The sequence below is a fragment of the Anomaloglossus baeobatrachus genome, chromosome 1, assembly GCF_048569485.1.
Source record: "Anomaloglossus baeobatrachus isolate aAnoBae1 chromosome 1, aAnoBae1.hap1, whole genome shotgun sequence".
Taxonomy (NCBI): domain Eukaryota; kingdom Metazoa; phylum Chordata; class Amphibia; order Anura; family Aromobatidae; genus Anomaloglossus; species Anomaloglossus baeobatrachus.
In genome coordinates, this window is record NC_134353.1 from 192359826 (window position 1) to 192384997 (window position 25172).

The 25172-nt window shown below is 44.0% G+C and overlaps 1 protein-coding gene across 1 annotated transcript in view; it reads right to left on the reverse strand.

Moving 5' to 3' along the window:
• Positions 1 to 25172, reverse strand: part of RXFP1 (relaxin family peptide receptor 1) — a 492164-nt gene that overhangs the window by 10718 nt on the left and 456274 nt on the right. The window contains exons 16-17 of the mRNA XM_075347535.1: positions 17743 to 18153; positions 9379 to 9597 (exon numbers count right to left, since the gene is read on the reverse strand). Of these exons, the coding sequence (XP_075203650.1) occupies positions 9379 to 9597; positions 17743 to 18153 (630 nt within the window). The remainder of the gene's footprint in view (positions 1 to 9378; positions 9598 to 17742; positions 18154 to 25172) is intronic.

Consider the following 25172-nt stretch of genomic DNA (forward strand, 5'->3'; position numbering starts at 1 on the left):
CAAGGGGGCGGAGCTGAGCGGGGCCGTGGAGCTGAGGAATAAAGTGCCGCGGGGACTGCAGAGCTGGGGACAAGTGAGTGTGTGTGTGTGTGTGATTGTGAGTGTGTACACATGCAGAGTGCGGGAGGGGGCGGAGCCGAGTGGTGAAGTGTCGGCCCCTTGCACACTGTATCCATGGTAAATATCGGGTATAAGCAAAGCACTTTTTGCTTGGTTACCCGATATTTATCTTGGATACCAGCTTAGCGCTGGCTCCCTGCACCCGTAACCACTGTAAATATCGGGTAACTAACCAAAGCGCATTGCTTGGTTACCCGATGTTTATCCTGGTTATGGGGGCAGAGAGCCAGAGAGAGCATGCACAGCAAAATCCTACGGATCGCGCTGCTCAAAAAACGTTACAGGCTGCGTTGCTCCCACCCGGCGGTCAGTTAAAAAATGACTGACCGTGACGCAGTGGATGCAAGACAGCATCACCAGTCGCAATCCGTCACTAATAGAAGTCTATGGGGAAAAACAGGATTCCTGCAAAATATTTTGCAGGATACCGTAATTCCTCTAGGCGACGGATTGTGACTGATGCAAAACAACGGAAGTGTGAACTTAGCCTAAGGCGGGCTTTGCACGTTGCGACATCACAAGCCGATGCTGCGATGCCGAGCGCGATAGTCCCCGCCCCCATCACAACTGCGATATCCTTGTGATAGCTGCCGTAGCGAACATTATCGCTACGCCAGCTTCACATGGACTCACCTGTCCTGCGACCGTCGCTCTGGCCGGCGACCCGCCTCCTTATTAAGGGGGCGGGTCGTATGGCGTCACTGCGACGTCACACAGGCGGCCAATAGGAGTGGAGGGGCGGAGATGAGCGGGATGTAAACATCCCGCCCACTCCTTCCTTCCGCATATCCTACGGAAGCCGCAGTGACGCCGGTAGGAGATGTTCCTCGCTCTTGCGACTTCACACACAGCGATGTGATCATGGATTACGCCGACGCTGCACCGATGATACGATTACGACGCTTTTGCGCTCGTTAATCGTATCATCGAGCCTTTACACACTACGATGTTGCATGCGATGCCGGAAGTTCGTCATTTTCAATTTGACCCCACCGACATCGCACCTGCGATGTCGTAGTGTGCAAAGCCCGCCTTACTCAAGCTTCCACTAGAGCTTCACCAGTAAGTTCTGTGATTTCAACCGAATATTTATCTTGTGTCTTTTCCCACCCCGTAGACAACTTTAGGATGTCCCAGGATTTTGTGTCTCCCAATCAAGTAACTGAGAAAAGTAGATTTTTGCTGTTCACTGTAAAATTTGATTCTCGTTAGTCTTCATTGGAGACACAACACCCTCTACTGTTTCCCAGTTGGGCATATATTTATGTTGTTCTTTTCCTTCACCTTTTTTGCTTTTCCTACTGCTTTCTCATTAAACTGAGGAGGTCGGGGACAAGCAGGTGAGGTATAGTCTGCTGGGAGGAGATAATTTATTTGCTATATAATATCTGTGTCAGCCTCCAGGTGACAGCAGACTATCCCAGGGTTCTGTGTCCCCAATGAAGACTAAAGGTTGCTTTACATGCAGCGATATCGGTATCGATATCGCTAGTGAGCGAACCCGCCCCCGTCGGTTGTGCGTCACAGGCAAATCGATGCCCGTGGCGCACAACATCGTTAACACCCGTCACACGGACTTACCTTCTCTGCGAAGTCGCTGTAGCAGGCGAACCGCCTCCTTTCTAAGGGGGCAGTTCGTGCTGCCTCACAGCGACGTCACATGGCAGCCGTCCAATAGAAGCGGAGGGGCGGAGATGAGCAGGCGGAATATCCCGCCCACCTCCTTCCTTCCTCATTGCACTGGCCGCAGGTACGATGTAGTTCCTCATTCCTGCGGTGTCACACATAGCGATTTGTGCTGCCGCAGGAACGACGAACAACCTGCGTCCTGCAACAGCAACGATATTCGGGAAAGGAACGATGCGTCAACGATCAACGATAAAGTGAGTAATTTTGATCGTTAACGATCGTTCCTGCATTTCACAAGTAAAGACGTCGCTAACGAGGCCGGATGCGCTTCACGAATTCCGTGACCCCAACGACATCTCGTCAGCGATGTGGTTGCGTGTAAAGCGGCCTTTAAGCGCAATAGATTTTACGGTGAGTATCAAAAATTTACTTTTTCAGTTTTTCCTTCCACATTGCTTTAATTCCTGTGAAGCACCTAAATTGTTAAAAAACTTCCTGAATGTGGTTTTGAGCACTGTTTTTAAAATTGTGTTACTTTTGTTATATTTCTGCCATATATGGCCCTCACTTCAAATGGGATGTGGTCCCTTAAAAAAAATTGGTTTCGTAAATTTTGTTGGAAAAATGAGAATTTGCAAGTAAACTTTTAACCGTTCTAACGTCTTAGCAAAAAAAATATGTTTAAAAAAACTAGTGTTGATGTAAAGTAGACATGTGGGAAATGTTATTGTTTAACAATTTTTTGTGACATAAATGTCTGGTTTAAGGGCATAAAAATTAAAATTTTGAAAATAGCGATATTTTGAAAATTTTCACCAAAAGTCTGATATTTTCCACAAATAAAAGTTAAAAATAAGAACCTAAATTTACCTCTACCATAAAGTATAATGTGTCACAAAAAATAATCACTGGGATCCATTGAAGCGTTCCAAAATTACCTCATAAAGTGACACTGGTCAGAATTGTAAAATTTGGCCCTTTCAGGAAGCTGAAAACAGGCCATGGCGGTAAGGGCTTAACCTGCCCTCTTGGTTTGTTATAAATGGAAAGATAAACAGATATCTGAACAGAATAAGCATCAAATAGAAAGAACGCTGGCCACTGTTCAGTATAAATGCTTTAAAAACGGCTGACTATAGACTTGCTTGTAGCTTGTCTGCAGAGTGATTATCTTGCTCTGTTCAAAAAAACGCACTATAAGGCAGTACAACAGAACTGCAGATATGTGAACAGAGCCTTAGGGCAGCTTTGCACGTTGCAACATCGCACGTGTGATGTCGGTGGGGTCAAATCGAAAGTGACGCACATCCGGCGTCACTTTCGACATCGTTGTGTGTAAATCCTAGATGATACGATTAACGAGCGCAAAAGCGTCGTTATCGTATCATCGGTGCAGGTTCCGACTTTTTCATAATTACGCTGCTGCGACAGGTACGATGCTGTTTCTCGTTCCTGCGGCAGCACACATCGCTGTGTATGAAGCCGCAGGAGCGAGGAACATCTCCTTACCTGCCGCCGGCGGCTATACGGAAGGAAGGAGGTGGGTGGGATGTTTACATCCTGCTCATCTCCGCCCCTCCGTTGCTATTGGCCGCCTGCCGTGTGACGTCGCTATGACGCCGCACGACCTGCCCCCTTAGGAAGGAGGCGGGTCGCCTGCCAGAGCGACGGTTGCAGGGCAGGTGAGTGCATGTGAAGCTGGCATAGCGATAATTTTCGCTATGCCAGCTATCACAAGATATCGCACCTGCGACGGGGGCGAGGACTATCGCGTGCGACCTCGCAGCATCGGCTTGCGATGTCGCAACGTGCAAAGCCCGCCTTACTCTTGGAAATATAATCCAGAATGCAAATCTCCAGGGATGTGCGTAGGTACGGCATTATCCTCTCTGCACAATGCTAATTAGTTACTGATTGGCGTACCCGGACTGTAAAAGTACCCGGGTGTCGGACCCGGGATTCCAGGTGTTGATATGCATCTGGCACTCGAGAAATTAGAAAAAATAAAGTAAAGATAAAGAAAATAAGAATGATGCAAGCGCTTCATACTTACGAATGCTCCGGCACATCTGTACACTGCTCCTGCAGCCTCTCCTTCACTTCCTGGGCTGCTCATCATTGCTCATCCATATGCACTGCTTTTCCTGCCCACCAGCTGTCCTGGAGTCTGTGATGCTGTCACACAAGCTGGAGGGCGCGTCTGACTGCAACCAATCACAGGTACTGTCTGCGGGTCAGTATCGTGTTATAAAAATAAAGAAATAAAACAATTGGCGTAGGTTCCCTTCCATATTATTAAACCCAGAACAGATAAAGCCTACAGCTACAGGCTGCAGCCTCCAGCCATGTGCTTATCTTGGCTGTGCATCAAAATAAGAGTAACCGCATGTGGCTATTTTTATTATAAGAGGAACCGCATGCGACTTTTTTTTTAATTAGTTAACTAAATAATTTAAAAAACTGATATGCGGACTCGCCAATTTTGATACCCAGCCAAGATAAAGCCCGACAGCTGAGGACTGGTATTTTCAGGCTGTGGAGGACCATGCTTATTGGATGCCCCCCAGACTAAAAATAGCAGCCTGCAACTGCCCGTTTTATCTCATCCATTAGATGCAACAAGCCCGGCGCTTTGCCCAGCTCTTCTCGAATGCACTGTTGCAGTGGCAATTCGGGTAATGGGGAGTTAATAACAGCCCACAGCTGCCACTAATCGCTAGATTAGTAATGGAAGGTGCTGCAATCAGGGTAATTGGGGGTTAATAACAGCCCACAGCTGCCACTAGATTAGTAATGGGAGGTGTTTATGAGACACTCCAATTACTAATCTGGACGTGAAAGTAAATAAACACAAACACCAAAAGTGCTGGGTATCATAATATGGGGGATACTATGGAAAATATTTTATTTATTTATTTTTACTGTACACTATAGACCCACAGACAGCGCCCGTGATTGGTCAGTCACGCTGTCGCACAGGCTGGGAGCGCATCTGACTGCAATCCCAGACGCCGGTGGGCAGGGAAAGCAGTGAATATTCAATGAAGGTTAATTATTGGCTCCAGAAGTGAATGCGCAACCTGGAAGTAGTGTGACAGCCACAAAGAATCCTCGGTAAGTACAGCACACTTGCTCCTATGCCCCTATTCCTTCTACCAACATTTTTAGTCTTTGGATTCTAGTCTCCATAGGCTTATATGGGGACCGGATTTTGGACCGGAACCGGATTTAAAAAAAAAGATAACAGTGACCCGCCGGTCCCGGTTATCTGCAAGTCCAACCATCAATACTGATAATACATAATGTTGGGGAGAAGGACTACTAGCAACAGGAGTAACCAAGGAGTTCCACAGTAAAACTTAGAATGGAACCACATTTATATTTCTATAACATCTACAGTGGCATGTAAAAGTTTCGACACCCCTGGTAAAAATTACTGTTATTGTGAACAGTTAAGCAAGTTGAGGATGAAATGATCTCTAAAAGGCATGAAGTTAAAGATGATACATTTGCTTTGTATTTTAGGCAAAAAAAAATATTTTCATCTTTTACATTTGAAGATGTACAAAAAGGAAAATGGGCTGATGCTAAAGTTGAGACACCCTTGGAGATGTGTGGTCAGATAACTTTTACCAAGGTTTCAGACCTTAGACTGTTAGGGTTATGGCTTGTTCACTATCAACGTTAGGAAGGGCCATGTAATGCAAATTTAACAGCTTTCTAAAACCCAGTCTCCTCTAACCGTGTGCCAAAAACCAGCAGCCAGGGGTTCTTCTAACTAGCTGCGTAGCACTGTGAAAATGGTGGAGGCCCACAAAGGTGGAGAAGGATATAATAACATAGCAAAGGGTTTTCAAGTTGCTCTTTCCTTAGTTCAAAATGTAGTTAAGAGATGTCAGTTAACACAGGAACAGTGGAGGTCAAGATAATGTCTGTAAGACCAAGCAAAATTTCTATGAGAGCTGCTCATATGATGCTAGAGAGGCAAATCATAATCCCAGCTTGATTGTAAAAGACCTTCAGGAAGATTTAGCAGACTCTGGAGTTGTGGTACATTGTTCTACTGTTCAGAGAAAGATGCAAAAATATGGCCTTCAAGGAAGAGTCATCAGAAGAAAACCTCTCCTGCGTCCTCACCATAAAATTCAGAGTCAGCAGTATGCAAAAGAACATCTAAACAAGCGCGATACATTTTGGAAATAAGTCCTGTGGACTGGTGAGGCTACAATAGAACAATTTGGCCACAATAATCAAAGGTATATGCAGAGAAAAGAGGGTACAAAATGTCAGAAAAGAAAATCTTGCCAACCATTAAGCATGGGGGTGGATCAGTCATGCTTTGGGATTGTTTTGCAGCCAATGGCACAGGGATCTTTTCAAGGGTAATGGGAAGAATGGATTAAATGAAATTTCAACAAATTCTTGATGCAAACATAACACCATCTGTAAAAAAAAACTGAAGTTGAAAAGAGGATGGCTTCTACAAATGGATGAGTGTAAACACACGTCAAAACCCACACTAGACTACCTCAAAAGGCGCAAGCTCAAGGTTTTACAATGGCCCTCATGGTCCCCTGATCTGATCATCATTGAAAATCTGTGGCTAGACCTCAAAAGATCAGTGCATGCAAGACGACCCAGGAATCCCACAGAACTGGAAGACTTTCCAAAGGAAGAATGGATGAAAATCTCTTAAACAAGAAATGAAAGACTCTTTGCTGGCTACAAAAAAGCATTTTCAAGCGGTAATTCTTGCCAAAGGGGATGCTACTAGGTACTAACCATGCAGGGTGCCCAAACTTTTGCAGCAGCTCATTTTCCTTTTTTCTAATTTTTCAAATGTAAAATAAAAAAAATACAATATAAAGGAAATGTGTCATCTTTAACTTTATGCCTTTTAGAGATAATTTCATCTTCAACTTGCTTAATTGTTCACAATAACAGTAATTTTTACCATTGGTGCCCAAACCTTTACATGCCACTGTATAGTAAACAGTAACAACACGCTATGTCTAAGTGAAATGGACCCCCTTAGTTGACCCCATAGTAGCTACCTTGCCTAATATCTTGGTAGCTACTTCTAGGTAGGATTTGTCATTTCCGGCAATTCAGGTTACTTTACAAGCTATCTAAATACATTAATTAGCAATTGTGTGAAGCAGGAGTTAAGCTGGTGTCACACACAGCGACAACGACGTCGCTGCTACATCACCATTTTCTGTGATGTTGCAGCGACGTCCCGTCGCTGCCGCTGTGTGTTACATCCAGCAACGACCTGGCCCCTGTTGTGAGGTCGCCGGTCGTTGCTGAATGTCCAGCTTCATTTTTTTGTCGTCACTCTCCCGCTGTGACACACACATCGCTGTGTGTGACAGCGAGAGAGCGACGAAATGAAGCGAGCAGGGAGCAGGAGCCGGCGTCTGGCAGCTGCGGTAAGCTGTAACCAGCGTAAACATCGGGTAACCAAGGGAAGACCTTTCCCTGGTTACCCGATATTTACCTTCGTTACCAGCCTCCGCCGCTCTTGCTGCCAGTGCCGGCTCCTGCTCTGTGCACATGTGGCTGCAGTACACATCGGGTAATTAACCCGATGTATACTGTATTAAGGAGAGCAAGGAGCCAGCGCTAAGCAGTGTGCGCGGCTCCCTGCTCTCTGCACTGTGACATGTAGCTGCAGTACACATCGGGTTAATTAACCCGATGTGTACTGTGCCTAGGAGAGCAAGGAGCCAGCGCTAAGCGCGGCTCCCTGCTCTCTGCACATGTAGCACAGCGACGTTATGATCGCTGCTGCGTCGCTGTGTTTGACAGCTAAGCAGCGATCATAACAGCGACTTACAAGGTCGCTGTTACGTCACAGAAAATGGTGACGTAACAGCGACGTCGTTGTCGCTGTCGCTTAGTGTGAACCCAGCTTAATGCTTCAGTGATTACAGACAGTATTAGGCTAGTTGTCGAAAGCATTTGACAGAGAATAGAAGAAAATCCATTTGGTTATTTCTCAATATTTGGAGACTATAACCAAAGACCAATACTCCAATCTAAAAATTAACTTTTAATAATTCATCCAAAAAAATACACTTGAAAGATATTTTTAAAAATATTTAAATATAGAACATGCAATCATAGCCCAGAAGATTGTGCATATATATGTACACATCAAAAATGTGTGCTAGAAAATGCAAATAAGCTTGCCTCTCCCTAGGATATTCCTGAGTCAGAATATCTTCCTGTCAGCAAAGGTAACTCTAAGGTTCTTTTCGCCCCCACCCCCACTCGATGGTGGCTGACCCTGATCTCACTCTATTAAACCCTAAACATATAACTAGTATGAAAGGTATGAATGGAATTGGTTATAAACTTGTCGGTTTCCCAAGTCAAGGCGGGAGTCAAAAGACAGGATAGCCAATACTAAAGCAGTCTCAAGCTGTCTGTCGGGGTCAAAATTTCATTTATCATGTAGTGCCCGTAGAGTGGGGATTACAGATATAGAGAATCAGACTTCTGTCAAGATACCAAATGATAAGTTCACTACTCCCCATTCAGGATGACAGAGTAAGTTGAAATCGTATTACTCAATCAGTTTTTCTAAAGGGGTAAGCTTAAAAAGAAAACCAGAAAATTATTTTTTTTACAAGGAAAGAGGTTGTGTATACATAAATGACCACAGATAACATATGGCCCTATCCTTGATTTCTTCGGATGAAGGAAGCCACACTGGGGTCAAAAAAGTGAAAATCAGCTACAAGTGTCCAACGATACTGTCCTTACAAGCTGGGATGTCTAGGAAACATCAGGGGGTGTCATTCCACGAGTCAAGCTGCATTTTCTACATCCACAAAATGCTTGATATTTCTTGTCGTGGTTTTATTCTCTCACCAACGTCCCATCTCAAAAGGAGAATGCCTCAATGCCTTGACGCGCTTCCCCTTTCAAATTTCTTTGGTTCCTCAGGAGGCTTCAAAAATGTTAACTTCCATCAGTAGGTAGATATAATCTCTTCATATGGTTTCCCAGGTCTCACATTAGTCCTTCAATATAAAACACCCTTATACCAAGGCTTGTAGTGATGTCCAGGTGCTATGGGGCTTTACAATGTCCAATAAGTCCTGCAACATACTGTACCCTTGTTTCAGGGCCTGGGCAATGTTCAGATGCTATGAGACATCCCATCTTTTGACTCCCACATTGACAATTCCTTTCAGACCTTTCATACTGATTACATGTTTAGGGTTTAATAGGGTGAGATCAGGGTCAGCCACCGGCGAGAGAGGGAGGGGGGGGGGGTGAAAAGAACCTTAGCGTCACCTCCCCTGACAGGAAGGTATTCTGGCTCAGGAATATCCTAGGGAGAGGCAAGCCTTTTTGTGTTTTCTATCACACATTTTTGATGTATACATATACTGTATATGCACAATCTTCTGCACTATGATTGCATGTGCTATATTTAAATATTTTTGTAAATATCTTTCATGTGTAAGCTTTTAGATGAATTATTAAAAGTTAATTTTTTGATTGGAGTATTGGTCTTTGGTTATAGGTTTTTGGATGACTCCAAGAATAGTTATTGAGTAGATATTTGGAGACTACCAATAAAGGTCAATGGTTTAATAGAAAACTTACACCCACCTGGTATCTCAACTTGAAGCAGGGACAAAAGTTTAAGAATGAAAATAGGAATCCAGCATAGGGCATCTGTGAACACGATGAAGAAAAACCTCTTAGCTAACGTCATTTCTTTCTTGATGTGGTTGTGAATTTCAGTTGCCATAATTGCAGTTTTGTGGATACTATAGAACATACTGCTATAGGAAAACACAATGATGATAAAGGCTGCCAAGTTCACGCCTGTTGGAACAAACACAATAAATCTACATTCAATGTTGGGCTACATTTACAGTGTATGAGTCTAAAATATATACTTGAATACCTAAAAAAAATACAAATGCTGTGAAAATTATTTGAGGCGACCAAAAAATTGTATTGGAAGTGGACTTCTAGGGAGCTGGACTTCTCAAAGAAGTTGGCTAGTATGAATAATATACTGTGAAACTGAAAAACTATAGCCAGAAGTATGGTCGGGAAAAGGGAGGTTTTAATGTATTTACTTCAAGTTTCTAACACGTTTTGGCCAAATGAATATCCAAGAGTATAATTTTTGTGCACACTTGCTGGAACATAAATGACGGTGGTACTATGTCTAATAAAAGGTGTTAAGCCCGCTTTACACGCTACAATAAATCTTATGATTTGTCGGCGGGGTCATGTCGTAAGTGACACACATCCGGCATCATAAGTATGATTGTAGCGTGTAAAACCTCTGTGCAATTGCGATTGAATGAAAATCCGTTCATCGCATGCACGTCGTTCATTCTTCAAAAAATGAACGAGAGGTTGTGCAATGTTCCCGAGGCAGCACACATCGCAGTGTGTGACACCCCGGGAACATTGAACGACAGCTTACCTCTGTCCGCGGCTCCCGCCGACAATGCGGAAGGAAGGAGGTGAGCGGGATGTTTATGTCCCGCTCATCTCCGCCCCTCCACTTCTATTGTCCGGCTGCCGCGTGACGTTGATGTGACGCCGAACGTCCCTCCCACTCCAGGAAGTGGACGTTCGCTGCCCACATCGAGGTCGTATGGTAGGTAAGTACGTGTGACGGGGGTGAATCGTCTGTGCGACACGTTCAACAAATTGAGCGTGCCGCACATACGATCGGGGCGTTCCAAATCGTATACGATATTGTATGCGAAATTGCAACGTGTAAAGCGGGCTATAGGGTTGCAACATCCCACTGACCACATCTACCCCTTTATTCTCTTTATTCTAGTGGACACCTATATTAGTAGAACCTAAAAAAAAAATCACAGATTCACTGTATATTGTAGCAATATGCAGTCAAGTATTAATCGAACAGTTGAGCAAAAAGATTTGCACTATTCTGGTCTTGTGTTCAGTCTGGCAAAAGAATGTCAAAGGTAGTCTTCAAATCTATGGCCATGTATCTTGGGCACCTCTTTTGCTTAGTAGACCTCGATGTTAGACACTGCATGACAATATAACCACAAAAAGTGCCAAGGATGCTGGGCCGAGGATGTCAGCAATATTAGGCAAGACTGCCTTCATACGGGTGCAGCAGAGGACAGGACTGGCCACCAGACTAGGGCAACGGAAATCTTTTTGCTCTAATTATTAAGTTGGTCATACACACAGGATCCTAATGTACTGTTCATGTGAGCAATTAAACCACCTAAAGGCCCTGTCACACACAGAGATAAATCTTTGGCAGATCTGTGGTTGCAGTGAAATCATGGACATATTGTTCCATTTGTACACAGCCACAAACCTGGCACTGATTGTCCACAATTTCACTGCAACCACAGATCTGCCACAGATTTATCTCTGTGTGTGACAGGGCCTTAAGCAAATCAAAGATTTGATGTTAGATTTTAAATTGAACAATCTATAATTCCCTCCAGAAATAGCATTGTCAGATGTGTTCCACAGCAGCTTTCCTTACTCTTCCCATTGAGATCCAATCTGAGCATGCAATTTTATAGGGAAGATTGGTGCCATGGCAGTACCACAACAGAGAGTGGTCCCCTCTATTTCAGGTGTCAGGAGATTGCAGCGCATCGCTACACGCACACTTGCACAGGTTAAATCTGCTAGCTATGCAGATTCTCCTTGATCTGGTGCTGCAAGGGTTAGGCAGTTCGTTTGGTCTCCTAACTCAGGATGTAACGCCCAATCTCAGCTATTCTGATTTTTCCACTCACCTCTGCTATAAATACTCTTCTCTCAGCTCAGGGAGTTGCCAGTGATAGCTCAGCTATACATAGACTTCAGAGTAGACTTGTGAGCTGTGGACTAAGGAGTCGTTTTTGGAGCTGTATCCAGAAATTGCTGCATGGAAGATTATGTGATGTTTTCCCTTCCTTTAATACCTTTTCAGTTTGCCTTACTTTTCCATTCCCTTTACTCCTTCCTGTAGTTTGGTGTGCTTTGTTTGCTGTTTCTATTATCCCTGGCGGTCTTATCTCCTCTGTGCCTTTAATCCTGAGCTTGACTAGTGTACCCGCTGCCCTGCGCACTAGGCAGGGTTGTGTTCAGAGAAAGACAGGGATAGGAACGTGATTACCAAATGGGGTGAATGAAACCATCTCCGAACGTCACGGAGCTCAGGGTTGACTTTCTTTTAGGGAAAGTGTCAGAGGCTGAGCCTCCCTATCCTTCCTTAGGGGCAGTGTATTCCTTCTCCTGTCTTGCATTGTGCCGACCAGTCCCCTTGGTGGAGCATGACAACCAGGAGCTGCCATTGGAATGGTACCTGGTGCTTATCGTCAGACAACTCCAACCTCAGCATCAGAGGCCCCGGTGAAGACTGCATAGGCACTTAGTCATGCCAGTCTCTGGGTAAGCCTAGTTCTGGGAACAGTGAATCTACATCCCTCTCTCCTTTCTATCTTGTAGCATGACAATCGGGGGACATAAGTTTTAATCAAATTTGAATGTGTAGCATTAGGTATAATAACCATATTGCAATAGTTCTCAGCTTGAAATGTACGTTTTTGCTAATGATATGCAGAGTTGAGCTCACCTGCACTCTCCTGATAAACCAATGTTTCATTTCTCTCCTTAACTATATGATTTCTGTGGAACCTACATGAATAGTTTTTAGATATCTCTCCCCCCAGTAATTCTCACCCCCGGTCTGTGAGTCGGTAAGAAAATTTTCGCAGGAAAGCCTCTGATAAGGAATCCAGATCCTGATCAAAAAATTTATTTTAAAGCTACTCAAAAGATTATGGCTTTACCTTGAAGTAAAGCAGCTAAGCCTCCAGAAGAAGCGCATGAAGCACTGGGCTAGTTCTGATAGAGAGCACAGCTATGACCCCCTTATCATTTGGCACAGGCAGAAAGCTCTGACTATCAAAGTGCAAAGCGAAATATTTACAGCAAAAATGTAGCCAAGTAAACATGTAAAGGGGAGTATTTCTGGAATTTTCCAATGCAGTGTAGTAGTAGTAGTTTAGTAGTATACATAGTAGTACGCATAGTATATGTATTTAATATAATGAAGGAGAACTTGAGAAGAGTGTTGCAGTCTTCCCTAGTCTGTTATGTACCAAATTTATTAGGCATTTTACACACCTAGTTTACAAAATGTGTAAACTTTTATTCAAAATATTTTTGTATATGTATGCCTTATACAGTATGTTAGCTTAAAGAGAATCTGTCATGTCCCCAAATGCTATTACCATGCAGATATAGGGTTCATCTGCAGTTCAATACCATTACAATGCTGTTCAGAAGCTGCACTGAACATATGGCTACTGGGAGAAAACAAATATTATTCATCGTGGGAGCTGCTGGCTTTCAGTCATAGAGGCGTGCCCAGAGTGGGTACAGTCATCACTCAGTACACAGTGAGCAGTAACTGTTAGCATTCCTGAAAAATTGACTGAGACGGCTCTGCAGTGCATTTGTTAAGCAGTACTGAAGCCACTTCATCATGACTCTATCAGTTTTTTTAGGCAATTTTTTATTAATGCACAAATTGGTATATGGCTGACATACCATGCATATTGTACTCAAGCTAGAATCTCCAATCTCCTCTAAGAAGTAAGTACACCCCTGTATGGCCAAGCGCCTGTGCAGCTTGTAAATAAAATAAAAAGCATATTTCCATGAATGCAAGGCTATTGCTTTCAACATGGTATCTGTAGTTGTCTTTTAACTTTTTTTACTGCACAAATTTAGTTTTATTACTGCACATATTTGTTTTTACTGCTGCACAAATTGTGTATTACTGCACTCTAAAAAAATACTCCGGCCTCTAGGAGTGAAAAACAGGAGAATAATGCTGTGCCACGCATATATTGGCAGCTTATCTCCAGAAAGAACAAAAAAATTATCTCTATTCAAAAAATGTCCGATCTGCCAGTCCATACTCACCAGTTTCCACAGAACTGGAATAAACCTTTAATTTGTACGGGACGTCTTATCGGATTTGTCTGCTACTCAGACTACCGCTTTGTAAATACTATATTACCCAGTGTAAAATAAAAATAACAGATATCTCCCGTATCGGCATGGTCTCAACAACAGTGGTGTCGGGTCTTCTAAGGTTTGCGGCCATTGTTATGCCATGTGAGAAATGCAGCCATTCAGCGGCTCTAATGGGTTAGAGTTTTTACAGTTCATTAGGATGTCCAAGGTTTGTCCTAAATAAGGTTAGTGAAGCATCTCATTACCCCCGCGTGGCATTACAATGTTACCCAATCCCTGCGGGACCTGGCCCCAATATCACAGAAACGGCACTGGTGCAGGAGATATCTGTTATTTTTATTTTACTCTGGGGATTATTATATTTACAACGTCCCATAAACCTTTCAATGTTTATTACTGTTCTGCTGAAATTGATGGGTAAGAAGGACTCAATTTTTATGGAGCAGAGGAGAAACCTGTAGCTCCCAGGCCGCAGTGTGGAATCTATGACAGGACCTTATGTGGCAGATGTGGTTTTGGTTTCCTTATATCTCTGCATCATTTATATTATCTTTATTCATTATTTCCAGTAACCCCTTTAATGCAACATGTTAAGTATACAGTATATTTTAGAGCATATGTTGATCTGCTGAAATGCATTTGTTTCTCTTGCTACTTCCTGTAAGCTCTTTTTTACTTCCTGTCCTCGGTCTCCTCCTGCCTCCATTGACTTTCCTGCTTATTAGTATTGTCTAGTACCAGGATAACAATTATGGAGATTGTGAGTGATGAACCCGAAACAATACATTCAGGAAATCGGACATTTTCTATACAGCCATTTAGTATGATTGAAGCACAAGCATTTAGTCATGCCATTGTATAAATGATAATACCACTACCAAATGATACATTTTCCTGCTGTCATCACGTAGATTGCTCTCTTCTAGTTATCCAAGCAAAGGACAATAAGTGTTCTTTATAATTAGTGATGCAAGCTACACTGAATCCTTCACTTTTCTTACATATATTTTTTTTCCATGACTTACAAGATGATTTCAAAATTATAATTTAATTGTCCATTAATACAAATAAATGAGATGTTCTGCCCTTGTGATCGCACCACTGTAAAATATGATTTACAGAGCTGTACACCTATATGGAAATGTAATCATTCACTTAATTAAAGGGGTTGCCCAGTACTTTAACAATGATGGCTTATCCTTAGGATAGGTCATCAGTGTCTGATTGGTGTGGGTTTTACACCCGGCACCCCTGTTGATCAGCTGTTCTCGGTGCCGGTGGTGGCAGGAGGTGGCCAGAAATCAAATCAATATTAGGCAGATGTGCAGTACCTGGCTGTGGTCACTATCGGAAGATGGAGCAGCTTCGAACTGCTGCCGGTAGCGGCACCAAAAACAGTAATCGCTGATGGAGCCGGATTCCAGCTGAACAGACATTGATGACCTATCCTAAGGATAGGCCACCAATGTTTTTGTAATGGACAGCCTCTTTAATTGTTCATCTAGATTGAACGAATCTTTCATCTGTACGTGGAAATTTGTCATTCTAATTTTTAGGTGAAAAAAAATCCTTGAAGATTAGTACAATTTTCCTTTCACTTGGTAACAACATATTATTTTGTTTTTTGGGGTGTATGCGATTAGTCTTAATGGGGATGTCTAATGTCCTTTCTTCAGGATTCTGTAGTGCACCTGTAGCGTCCCACAGGACCTGCAGGGCTACTCGGCACTGGGCCAGTGGTGTTTGGGGTTGCTGTGAGTGGCCTGACCCAGCTCCATGGTCCCGTTGGCTACATCAAAGAGGGTGATGGGTGACGGGTAACAGGGGATGGGGGGGTTTGCTCTGCAGCGCCACCCGTGGTGCGCGGCCAGGGATTAACTGCCACTGCGAGATGACGCTCTCCTCCGGGGCTGATGTTACTGCAGCTCAGATAGTCCACATCCCCACAGATGGAGCAAGCCCCAGGGAGGATGATGGCAACAGGGGGAGGGCCGTTGGCACGGAAGCATGGGGCAGCAGCACTGGCAAATCAGAGTCTCACACAGGGGCTGCGGTTCCAGGTGTTTCACTCACAGTTCGTGTGCTGCACCCACAGAGTAGCGGTCATCGCCATGATAGGCCCTAGCCGATCCCAGGTGAATCAGAGGTCACCACCGGTGTTGTGAAGCGTGTGAGACCTTCCTCCTTGCGCCTTGTAGTGTGGATCCCCGTGGCGTGAAGCTGATTGGGGACCCTAGTGTCATTGGCTTTAGTTGCCGTCCCGTACACAGGCAGCGCGAAACTTGTTATGGACCCGACGGTGGCCGTGGCTCCGGTCCCTATATGCTGCTGGTGACCCGGGATGTTTGGTGGTCGGCAATGGAACGTGAAATCCCCCTTCCTGGCAGATTCTGGTAGTCCATTGTGAAGTATGTTCTACCCTAGGGCTTCTGCACCCTGTGTGGTGCTGGTCCCAAAGGAGCTGTTGGGGCTCACCCTCCAGTTACTGTATGAACTCCTCTGTCTCACAGCTCCACTCCTGCTATTCTCTCAGTCTGCCCGGTGCCCAGTCGGCCCCTCTGGGGGGAGCCATTCAGCATCCTCCCAGAGGCCTTGCTCTTCTATATCTCAAGCTACTCACGCTCTGCTCCATCCCAGGCTGCGCTCTGAACTGTTCTGAATTCGCTCACTTCCCAGGTAGCCCCCACCTTCCTGATGACTCACCAGTGCTGGGGAAAAACCCGTTGCTATGGTGTCCACCTGCAGTCTGGCAGGAAACCCAGTCTGGCAGGAAACCACCTAAGTGTATTGTGTAACTGCTGACTCATTGTGTTGTGTAAGCTAGAAAACACCAGTGGTTAACCTCTTCTTACCTGGATGAGCATTGCACCTTAAATCAGATGCAATATCCTGTGGCGACTGAGCCTCAGGGGCGCCACACTCCATTCTCCTGTTGTTATGCTTCCTGCTTGCCGGGTAGCTTTGCACTTCTGAATCTTGACAGTTCATACCATCGGCCTAATTATTTCTCTGGTCTGAACTGAGCACTTCATTGATGTAAGTATAGGCCTATTTCCTACTGCAGCAGTGGAAAAGCACTGGGGCGCTGAAGCTGGCTGGATCCAACAGTCTGGCGAGCTTCCGAGCTGCACTCGCAAGCTTTATGAGCGGCACAGTGACTCAGTGGTTAACACTGCAGTCTTGCAGCGTTGGGGTCCTGGGTTCAAATCTCACCAAGGACACCAACTGCAAGGAATTTGTATGTTATCCCCGTGTTTGCGTGGGTTTCCACCGGTTCCTCCGGTTTCCTCTCACATTCCAAAGACATACAGATACGGAATTTAGATTGTGAGCCTCAATGGGGACAGTGTTCCTAGGGACAGATAGGGAATTTAGATTGTGAGCCCCAATGGGGACAGTGTTATTTAAAGTGCTGCGGAATATATTAGCGCTATAAAAAAATAAAGATTTATTTTTTTTATTTTTTACACTGTGACCGACAGCACTGTAGTTGTCCAATGATAAAATTGATGATCAAAAACATAAACTGACTAATAATTGTGCACACAGTGTACAATATATTGAAACATTAGAAAAAATAATTTTCAATGAGGTAAATTTGTAAAAAAAAGGGTCATTCCGTGTCAAGTGGACCAGTGGTCCCCACTCGACGTTCTCCGATTTTGCTGAAAATTTATAAGGATGTACATGTATGTTTGAAAAGAGGTTCTGTAAATTTTTAGGGCCAGATCTCAAATATATTGGGCACTGTTGACCTTTCACTTGAGGCCCCCCCAAGGCTGCGGCTTCAGCTAAGAGGATTTTGCAAACTTTGGCACATAGCCATTAGAGTTCTATACTGGCTATGATGCTGAAATTTGGCATACTAGCTCAACTTTTGCTGCTAAACGCGATAAAATTATTACCGGCTATGACAAGACCGGCTTCCAGGGTCTTAATTAGCATATTCTTTTATTGTTAGCAGATTTAACAGTGACTTACCCAGGAAGATCACTACTGAGTAGATCTGAGCTGCAGTGCTTTCTGGCTGTTCTGAGTGTAGAGGGAAACAGACCCCATTAGTTCCATAATAGTTGTGGAATATATCCTCATTGCTGAGGGGTAGAAAGGCTATAATAAAACCGATAATCCAAATAAGTATTAAGGTGGTTATTGTCCTGCATTTTCCTGGTTTCATACATCTAAATGGGTAGACTATGCAAATGTATTTTTCCAAAGTCAGGTAGGTAAGAAGTAAGACTGACACTTCTGTGGAGAGTATGGCCAATGATCCAACCAGCCGACATTGTGTACTGTCCATCCACCCCTGGGCATTCTTGTTGTATTCACCTCTGTATTTCAGATCATAGTATCCAATCACAAATAGGTATGATCCCATTAGGCAGTCAGCACCTGGAAAACAAACATTAGAGGCAGCTACTTAGCATGTCGGTAAGTAAAAAGTGTACCTGTTGCATAACCTTTTATTATGGGATCTGATCATGGAGAGGAGAATGTATAATTATAATTTTCGGATTATAAGATGCACTTTTCCTTTCAAAACTTTTCAGGATGGCGCCCGCAGCCTCAGCACAGCGCAGCTCCCTTGGCCTGCAGCTCCAGCACACCGCAGCTCCCCTGACCTGCAGCTCAAGCAGAGCAGTGCACCCTCGGCCTGCAGCTCCAGCACAGCGCAGCTCCCTCAGCCTGCAGCCCCAGCACAGCGCAGCTCCCTCAGCCTGCAGCCCCAACACAGCGCAGCTCCCTTGGCCTGCAGCTCCAGCACAGCACACCTCCCTTGGTCTGCAGCCCCAACACAGTGCAGCTCCCTTGGCCTGCAGCTCCAGCACAGCACAGCTCCCTCAGCCTGCAGCCCCAGCACAGTGCAGCTCCCTCAGCCTGCAACCCTAGCACAGCGCAGCTCTCTTGGCCTGCAGCCCCAGCACAGCACAGCGCAGCTCCCTCGGCCAGCAGCCCCAACACAGTGCAGCTCCCTTGGCCTTCAGCTCCAGCACAGCACAGCTCCCTCAGCCTGCAGCCCCAGCACAGTGCAGCTCCCTCAGCCTGCAACCTCAGCACAGCGCAGCTCCCTCGGCCGCAGCCCCAGCACAGCGCAGCTCCCCTGGCCTGCACCTCCAGCAGAGCAGCGCACCCTCGGCCTGTAGCCCAAGCACAGCGCAGCTCCCTCGACCTGCAGCCCCAGCACAGCGCAGCTCCCTCGGCCTGCAGCCCCAACACAGCGCAGCTCCCTTGGCCTGCAGCTCCAGCACAGCACATCTCCCTCGGCCTGCAGCCCCAACACAGTGCAGCTCCCTTGGCCTGCAGCTCCAGCACAGCACATCTCTCTCGGCCTGCAGCCCCAACACAGTGCAGCTCCCTTGGCCTGCAGCTCCAGCACAGCACACCTCCCTTGGCCTGCAGCTCCAGCACAGCACAGCTCCCTCGGCCAAAAAATCTGGCATTTCTAATATTATAAAAGTCCACAAGAAGATTATACATGTTTTGTAACTGATAATCTTATCTTGGTTTTGGGTCATTAGATCTCCACCTACAATATACACAGTATATGTATGCATTTGAATATTGTGTTCAAGTGTGCGCTCTTCATGGATTAACAGTGCCCTTTCCATATATGCTGCTGACTTACATGTAGCAGAGGTCTTTCTAATTGCTACAGCATAAGGATATGGATAAACGCCTTTGTAGCTTTTCCTTCAGTTTTTTGAGATCCAAAGTCAAAAGTGGATGCAGTAAGAAAATGAGAAGTTTAAGTCTTTCCTTTATATTTTTTATTTCATTTCAATTCACCTATGACTTTGGCTAAAAAAAGAGATGAAAATTGCAATGATGTTTTTTCAAATTTGTACATGAAGCTAGACTAAAAGTGCAAGAACTCCAAAATGAAAACAAATCTGTTGACAATATAATCAGGACTTGTATTTAAAGAAAATGTATCAGATGGAACAACCTTCCTATGCCATCCATATGAGTATGCAAGTGATAGAAAAATGAATCAATTGACACCTTAATATCTGCAAGTCAATGTCTCATTCCAGAAAAAGACATTTTTTTATATATATAAATGAGCTGTTGAAATCTATGGGCTTGACATAGAACTGTCAGAGATTCTACCTCCAGAACTTATTTTAAATGAAATAAGGCGCTACTAGTGTATGGCATGTAATGACTGACCATGTGCTCTCCTGATCTCATTGTGTCATTATAACAAATACAGTACAGCTGAGCTGAACTTTGTCTCATACAAACACATCTGAAGTTGTAGTCCTCCTATTATAGTGCTTTCAGCTCAGCTTTAATGCCCCTCCCCAAACACTAGTTGCCATTGAATAGAAGCTGAAGAAATGTTAGTTGTAGTCAGGCCCAACTCAGCAGCAGAAGTGAGAGCATTATGTGAGTGCAGCTGCAGATGTGTTTGTAATGAGACAACGGTCAGCTCTGTTTTAGTTATAATCCTACATAGCTCTACAGCGAGATCAAGAGAGCAGACCGTAAGTCATTACACTTTGGTGCTCAAGGTCATGAAATCATGGACCGAAGTCAAGGACCTCGAAGGTACAGTGGGTACAGAAAATATTCAGACCCCTTTAAAATTTTCACTCTTTGTTTCATTGCAGCCATTTAGTAAATTTAAAAAAGTTCATTTTTTTCTCATTAATGTACACTCTGCACCCCATCTTGACAGAAAAGAACCCAGAAATGTACACATTTTTGCTAATTTGTTAAACAGAAAAACTGAAATATTACATGGTCATAAGTATTCAGACCCTTTGCTCAGACACTGATATTTAAGTCACATGCTGTCCATTTCCTTGTGATCCTTCTTGAGATGGTTATACTCCTTCATTGGGGTCCAGTTGTGTTTAATTAACCTGATTGGGCTTGATTTGGAAAGGCACACACCTGTCTATATAAGACTTCACATCTCCCAGTGCATGTCAGACCAAATGAGAATCATGAGGTCAAAGGAACTGCCCAAGGAGCTCAGAGACAGAATTGTGGCAAGGCACAGATCTGGCTAAGGTTACAAAACAATTTCTACAGTACTTAAGGTTCCTAAGAGCACAGTGGCCTCCATAATTCTTTGATGGAAGAAGTTTGGGACCACCAGAACTCAACTAGACCTGGCCATCTAGGAGAAGAGATCGTAGGAGAAGAGCCTTGGTGAGAGAGGTAAAGAAAAACCCCAAGATCACTGTTGCTGAGCTCCAGAAATGAGGTAGGGAGATGGGAGAAAGTTTCACAAAGTCAACTATCAATGCAGCCCTACAACATCGGGCCTTTATGGCAGAGTGGCCGGATGGAAGCCTTTCCTCAGTGCAAGACATATGAAAGCCCACATAGAGTTTGCAAAAAAACACCTAAAGGACTCACAGACTATGAGAAATAAGATTCTCTGGTCTGATGAGATGAAGACAGAACTTGTTGGTGATAATTCTAAGTGGTATGTGTGGAGAAAATCAGGCACTGCTCATCACTTGCCCAATACAATCCCAACAGTGAAACATGGTGGTGGCAGCATCATGCTATAGGGGTGTTTTTCAGCTGCAGGGACAGGACGACTGGTTGCAATTGAAGGAAAGATGTCTAGATCTCAGACATGGCTGAAGGTTCACCTTCCAACAAAACAATGACCCTAAGCAAACAGCAAAAATAACAAAGGAGTGGCTGCAGAATAACTCTGTAACCATTCTTGACTGGCCCAGCCAGAGCCCTGACCTAAACCCCATTGAGCATCTCTAAAAAGACTTGAAAATGGCTGTCAATCAATGTTCACAATCCAAACTGATGGAAATGGAGGGGATCTGCAAGGAAGAATGGCAGAGGATCCCCAAATCCAGGTGTGAAAGACTTGTTGCATGATTCCCAAAAAGACGCATGGCTGTACTAGTTCAAAAGGGTGCTTCTACTCAATACTGAACAAAGGGCTTGAATACTTATGACCATGTGATATTTCAGTTTTTCTTGTTTAATATATTTGCAAACATTTCTACATTTCTCTTTTTTTCTGTCAAGATGGGGTGCGGAGCGTACATTAATGAGAAAAAAAGAACTTTTTTGAATTTACCAAATGGCTGCAATGAAAAAAGAGTGAAAAATTTAAAGGGGTCTGAATATTTTACGTACCCACTGTAGTATTTTCAGAAATACTACTGTACCACATGTCATGCTAGTGAGGCAATGGCAGAGTGGGGAGGTGAATAACTGGCTCAAATTGGTGTAAGAGAAGGGTTTTGGGTTCCTGGTGAGCTCAGCCAACTTCTTTTTGGCTACTAGATCTACGCTAGGGATGGGCTCAATTGGGAGGGTGCAGCTCTGCTGGGGAAAAGAATAGCTAGAAGGTTAGAGGAGTGTTTAAACTAGAGACGAGGGGAAGGCAATTCCTATAGAGGAGGAGAAGATAGTGTTAATAGTTACCTGGGCCTTAGGGTACCGTCACACTTTAGCGACACTCCAGCGATCCCACCAGCGAGATGACCTGGTCAGGATCGGTGGTGCATCGCTACATGGTCGCTGGTGAGCTGTCAATCAGGCAGATCTCACCAGCGACCAGTGACCAGCCCCCAGCCAGCAGCGACGCATAGAAGCGATGCTGCGCTTGGTAACTAAGGTAAATATCGGGTAACCAAGCAAAGCACTTTGCTTGGTTACCCGATATTTACCTTCGTTACCAGCGCACACCGCTTAGCGCTGGCTCCCTGCACTCCTAGCCAGAGTACACATCAGGTTAATAAGCAAACCGCTTTGCTTATTTATCCGATGTGTACTCCAGCTACGTGTGCAGGGAGCAGGGAGCCGGTACGGGCAGCCTGAGAGCGTCAGACGCTAGTAACCAAGGTAAATATCGGGTAACCAAGCAAAGAGCTTTGCTTGGTTACCTGATATTTACCTTGGTTACAGTTGACCGCAGGCTGCCAGACGCCGGCTCCCTGCACATTCAGATCGTTGCTCTCTTGCTGTCAAACACAGTGATGTGTGCTTCACAGCGAGAGAGCAACGTCCAAAAAATGAACCAGCACTGTGTGTAACGAGCAGCGATTTCACAGCAGGGGTCAGATCGCTGCTCAGTGTCACACACAGCAAGATCGCCAATGAGGTCACTGGTGCGTCACAAAAACCGTGACTCAGCAGCGATCTCGCTAGCGATCTCGCTATGTGTGAAGTACTCCTAAGTCATGAAAGTGAGGGTGGCGATGGGGAGGGATTAGAACACTAAATACGCTAAGAGGGAATAGAGATCCAGAAAAATACATGAAGTGCATGGGCACTAATGTGAGAAGCCTCAGTAACATGATTGATGAATTAAATTTAACATTGTTCGAAGAACATTATTTTGTGAGGATAACGGAGACATGGCAGGATGACCGCTATAACTGGGCTGTTAATTTACAGGGCTAGTCTGTTCAGGAATGATTGTATGGATAAACAAAGGGGAATAGTTTGTTGATATGTAAAATTGTACATCAAACCGTTCCAGCCTAATAATATATGTGAAGTCAAAGTAATAGCGAAGTCACTACGGGTGGAGATAAGGGAAGGGCAAAGAATAATAAAATACTAATAAGGATTTAGGTTTTCGAATATAATAGAAGAGGCAAAAAAATAACCTCATAAAGCAAATAGACGATGCAGCAAATCAGAGTGAAGTCATTATTATGGGGGACTTCAACTGCCCTGATACAAATTAGGGAGCAGAAACCTGCAAGTTCAACAAAGGAAACAGGTTAACAATAATAAAAGACAATTACGGTACCTCTTACAACTGAATAATATTAACCAATAGGCCAGACAGAATATCAATTGTTTGAGATGATGGCTACTTGGATAATAGAGATCACAAAGTAATACATTTTTTGTATCCATTAATAAGATGTATAGTAGGGGGGCTACAAGAACACTAATCTTCAGGAAGGGGAATTTCCAGCGCTAAAAGATGATAAAATAAGATATCTTACTGCCATATACTGAGACAATATCCTGAGAAATAAAAGTACACAAAGCAAATGGGACACATTTATAAGCATCCTAAATAAGATTTGTGCACAATATACAGTATACCCTATGGGAATAAACAAGCGATAAATAGGAGAAAAACACTTGAGCTGTAAGGAGCTCAATAAATGAGAAAAATTAAATGTTTAGGGAATATCAGCATGAAGGTAGTGATGAGTTATTAACTAATTATTGAAAAAAGCAAATCAAGGCAGCAAAGATTGCGACAGAAAGGCTTTTTGCCAAAGAAAGTAAAACAAATCAAAAAATATTCTTCAACTATATAAAGAATAAGAAATAATAGTGTTGTCCCCCCTATGAGAAATAGTGGAAGAGGATTAGGGAAAAACTAATCTACTAAATTATTTTTTTCTACAATATTTACACAAGAAAATCCCATGACAGATGACATGATCAGAGATACCATAAATTCTTCATTAAATGTCAATTGTTTAACTCAGTAGTGAGTTGGGAGTTGCCTCAAACACACTAAAGTAGACAAATCACCAGGATGCCATACTTCCTTGAGGTCACTGAGCTTACAGTCTTGCATCTCCTGGCAAAAAAATGTGTTTTTTTTTTTACCAAGAGATGCAGATTTGGTGCTGAAATTTTTACACCATATTGCTGTATGCAATCTACACCTCCTGGCAAAAAAAAAAAAAAAATCACATCGCTACCGTATCATACCACATATGGTTTTGATGCGTTTTGTTTCTGCTAGGAGGTATAGATTTGGTGCAGGAATATGGTGTACAAATGTCATCAATCCAAAGAAGGGGAGAGGAGAGAAAAAATCCAGCACCAAAGTAAAAATACTTGCTTATTCCAACAATTTAAAACATGGATACATGTGTAGTTATGCTTTACGCATTTAGGAGAGACAAAAAAACTCCTTATTCATAGGCAACATCGCAACATAGGTTGTTGCCTATGAATAAGGAGTTTTTTTTATCTCTCCGAAACACGTAAGGCGTAACTATACAGGTATCCTTGTTTTAAATTGTTGGAATAAACAAGTATTTTTTACTTCGGTGATGGATTTTTCCTCTCCTCCCCCCCTTCCTTGGATTGAATTTGCACCTGTGGATGCCAAACCATTGGATCCGAGCACTGGACTATCAAGTCGTCACAGGGTATTGTGCAATCTGCCCTTGTGTGCAATATCCACCTCCTCCTTGGTTAGGGGTCCCTAACCAATGGTGTTGCCAAAACCAGCTAATCAAAATCCTAGGAACACTCTGCACCACACCCACCAGACACACCAGTGGACGGCCTGAGTGGAATAGGGTCGCCCACTTGGGGGGTTGGTAAAGGGGAGGGCAGAAGTGTCAGGAGAAGGCCAGTGTAGTGTTGGAAATGAAGGAGAGAGGAGGTCAGGAGCTGGGCTCCTTGGAAGTTACTAGGTAGCAGACGGTGGT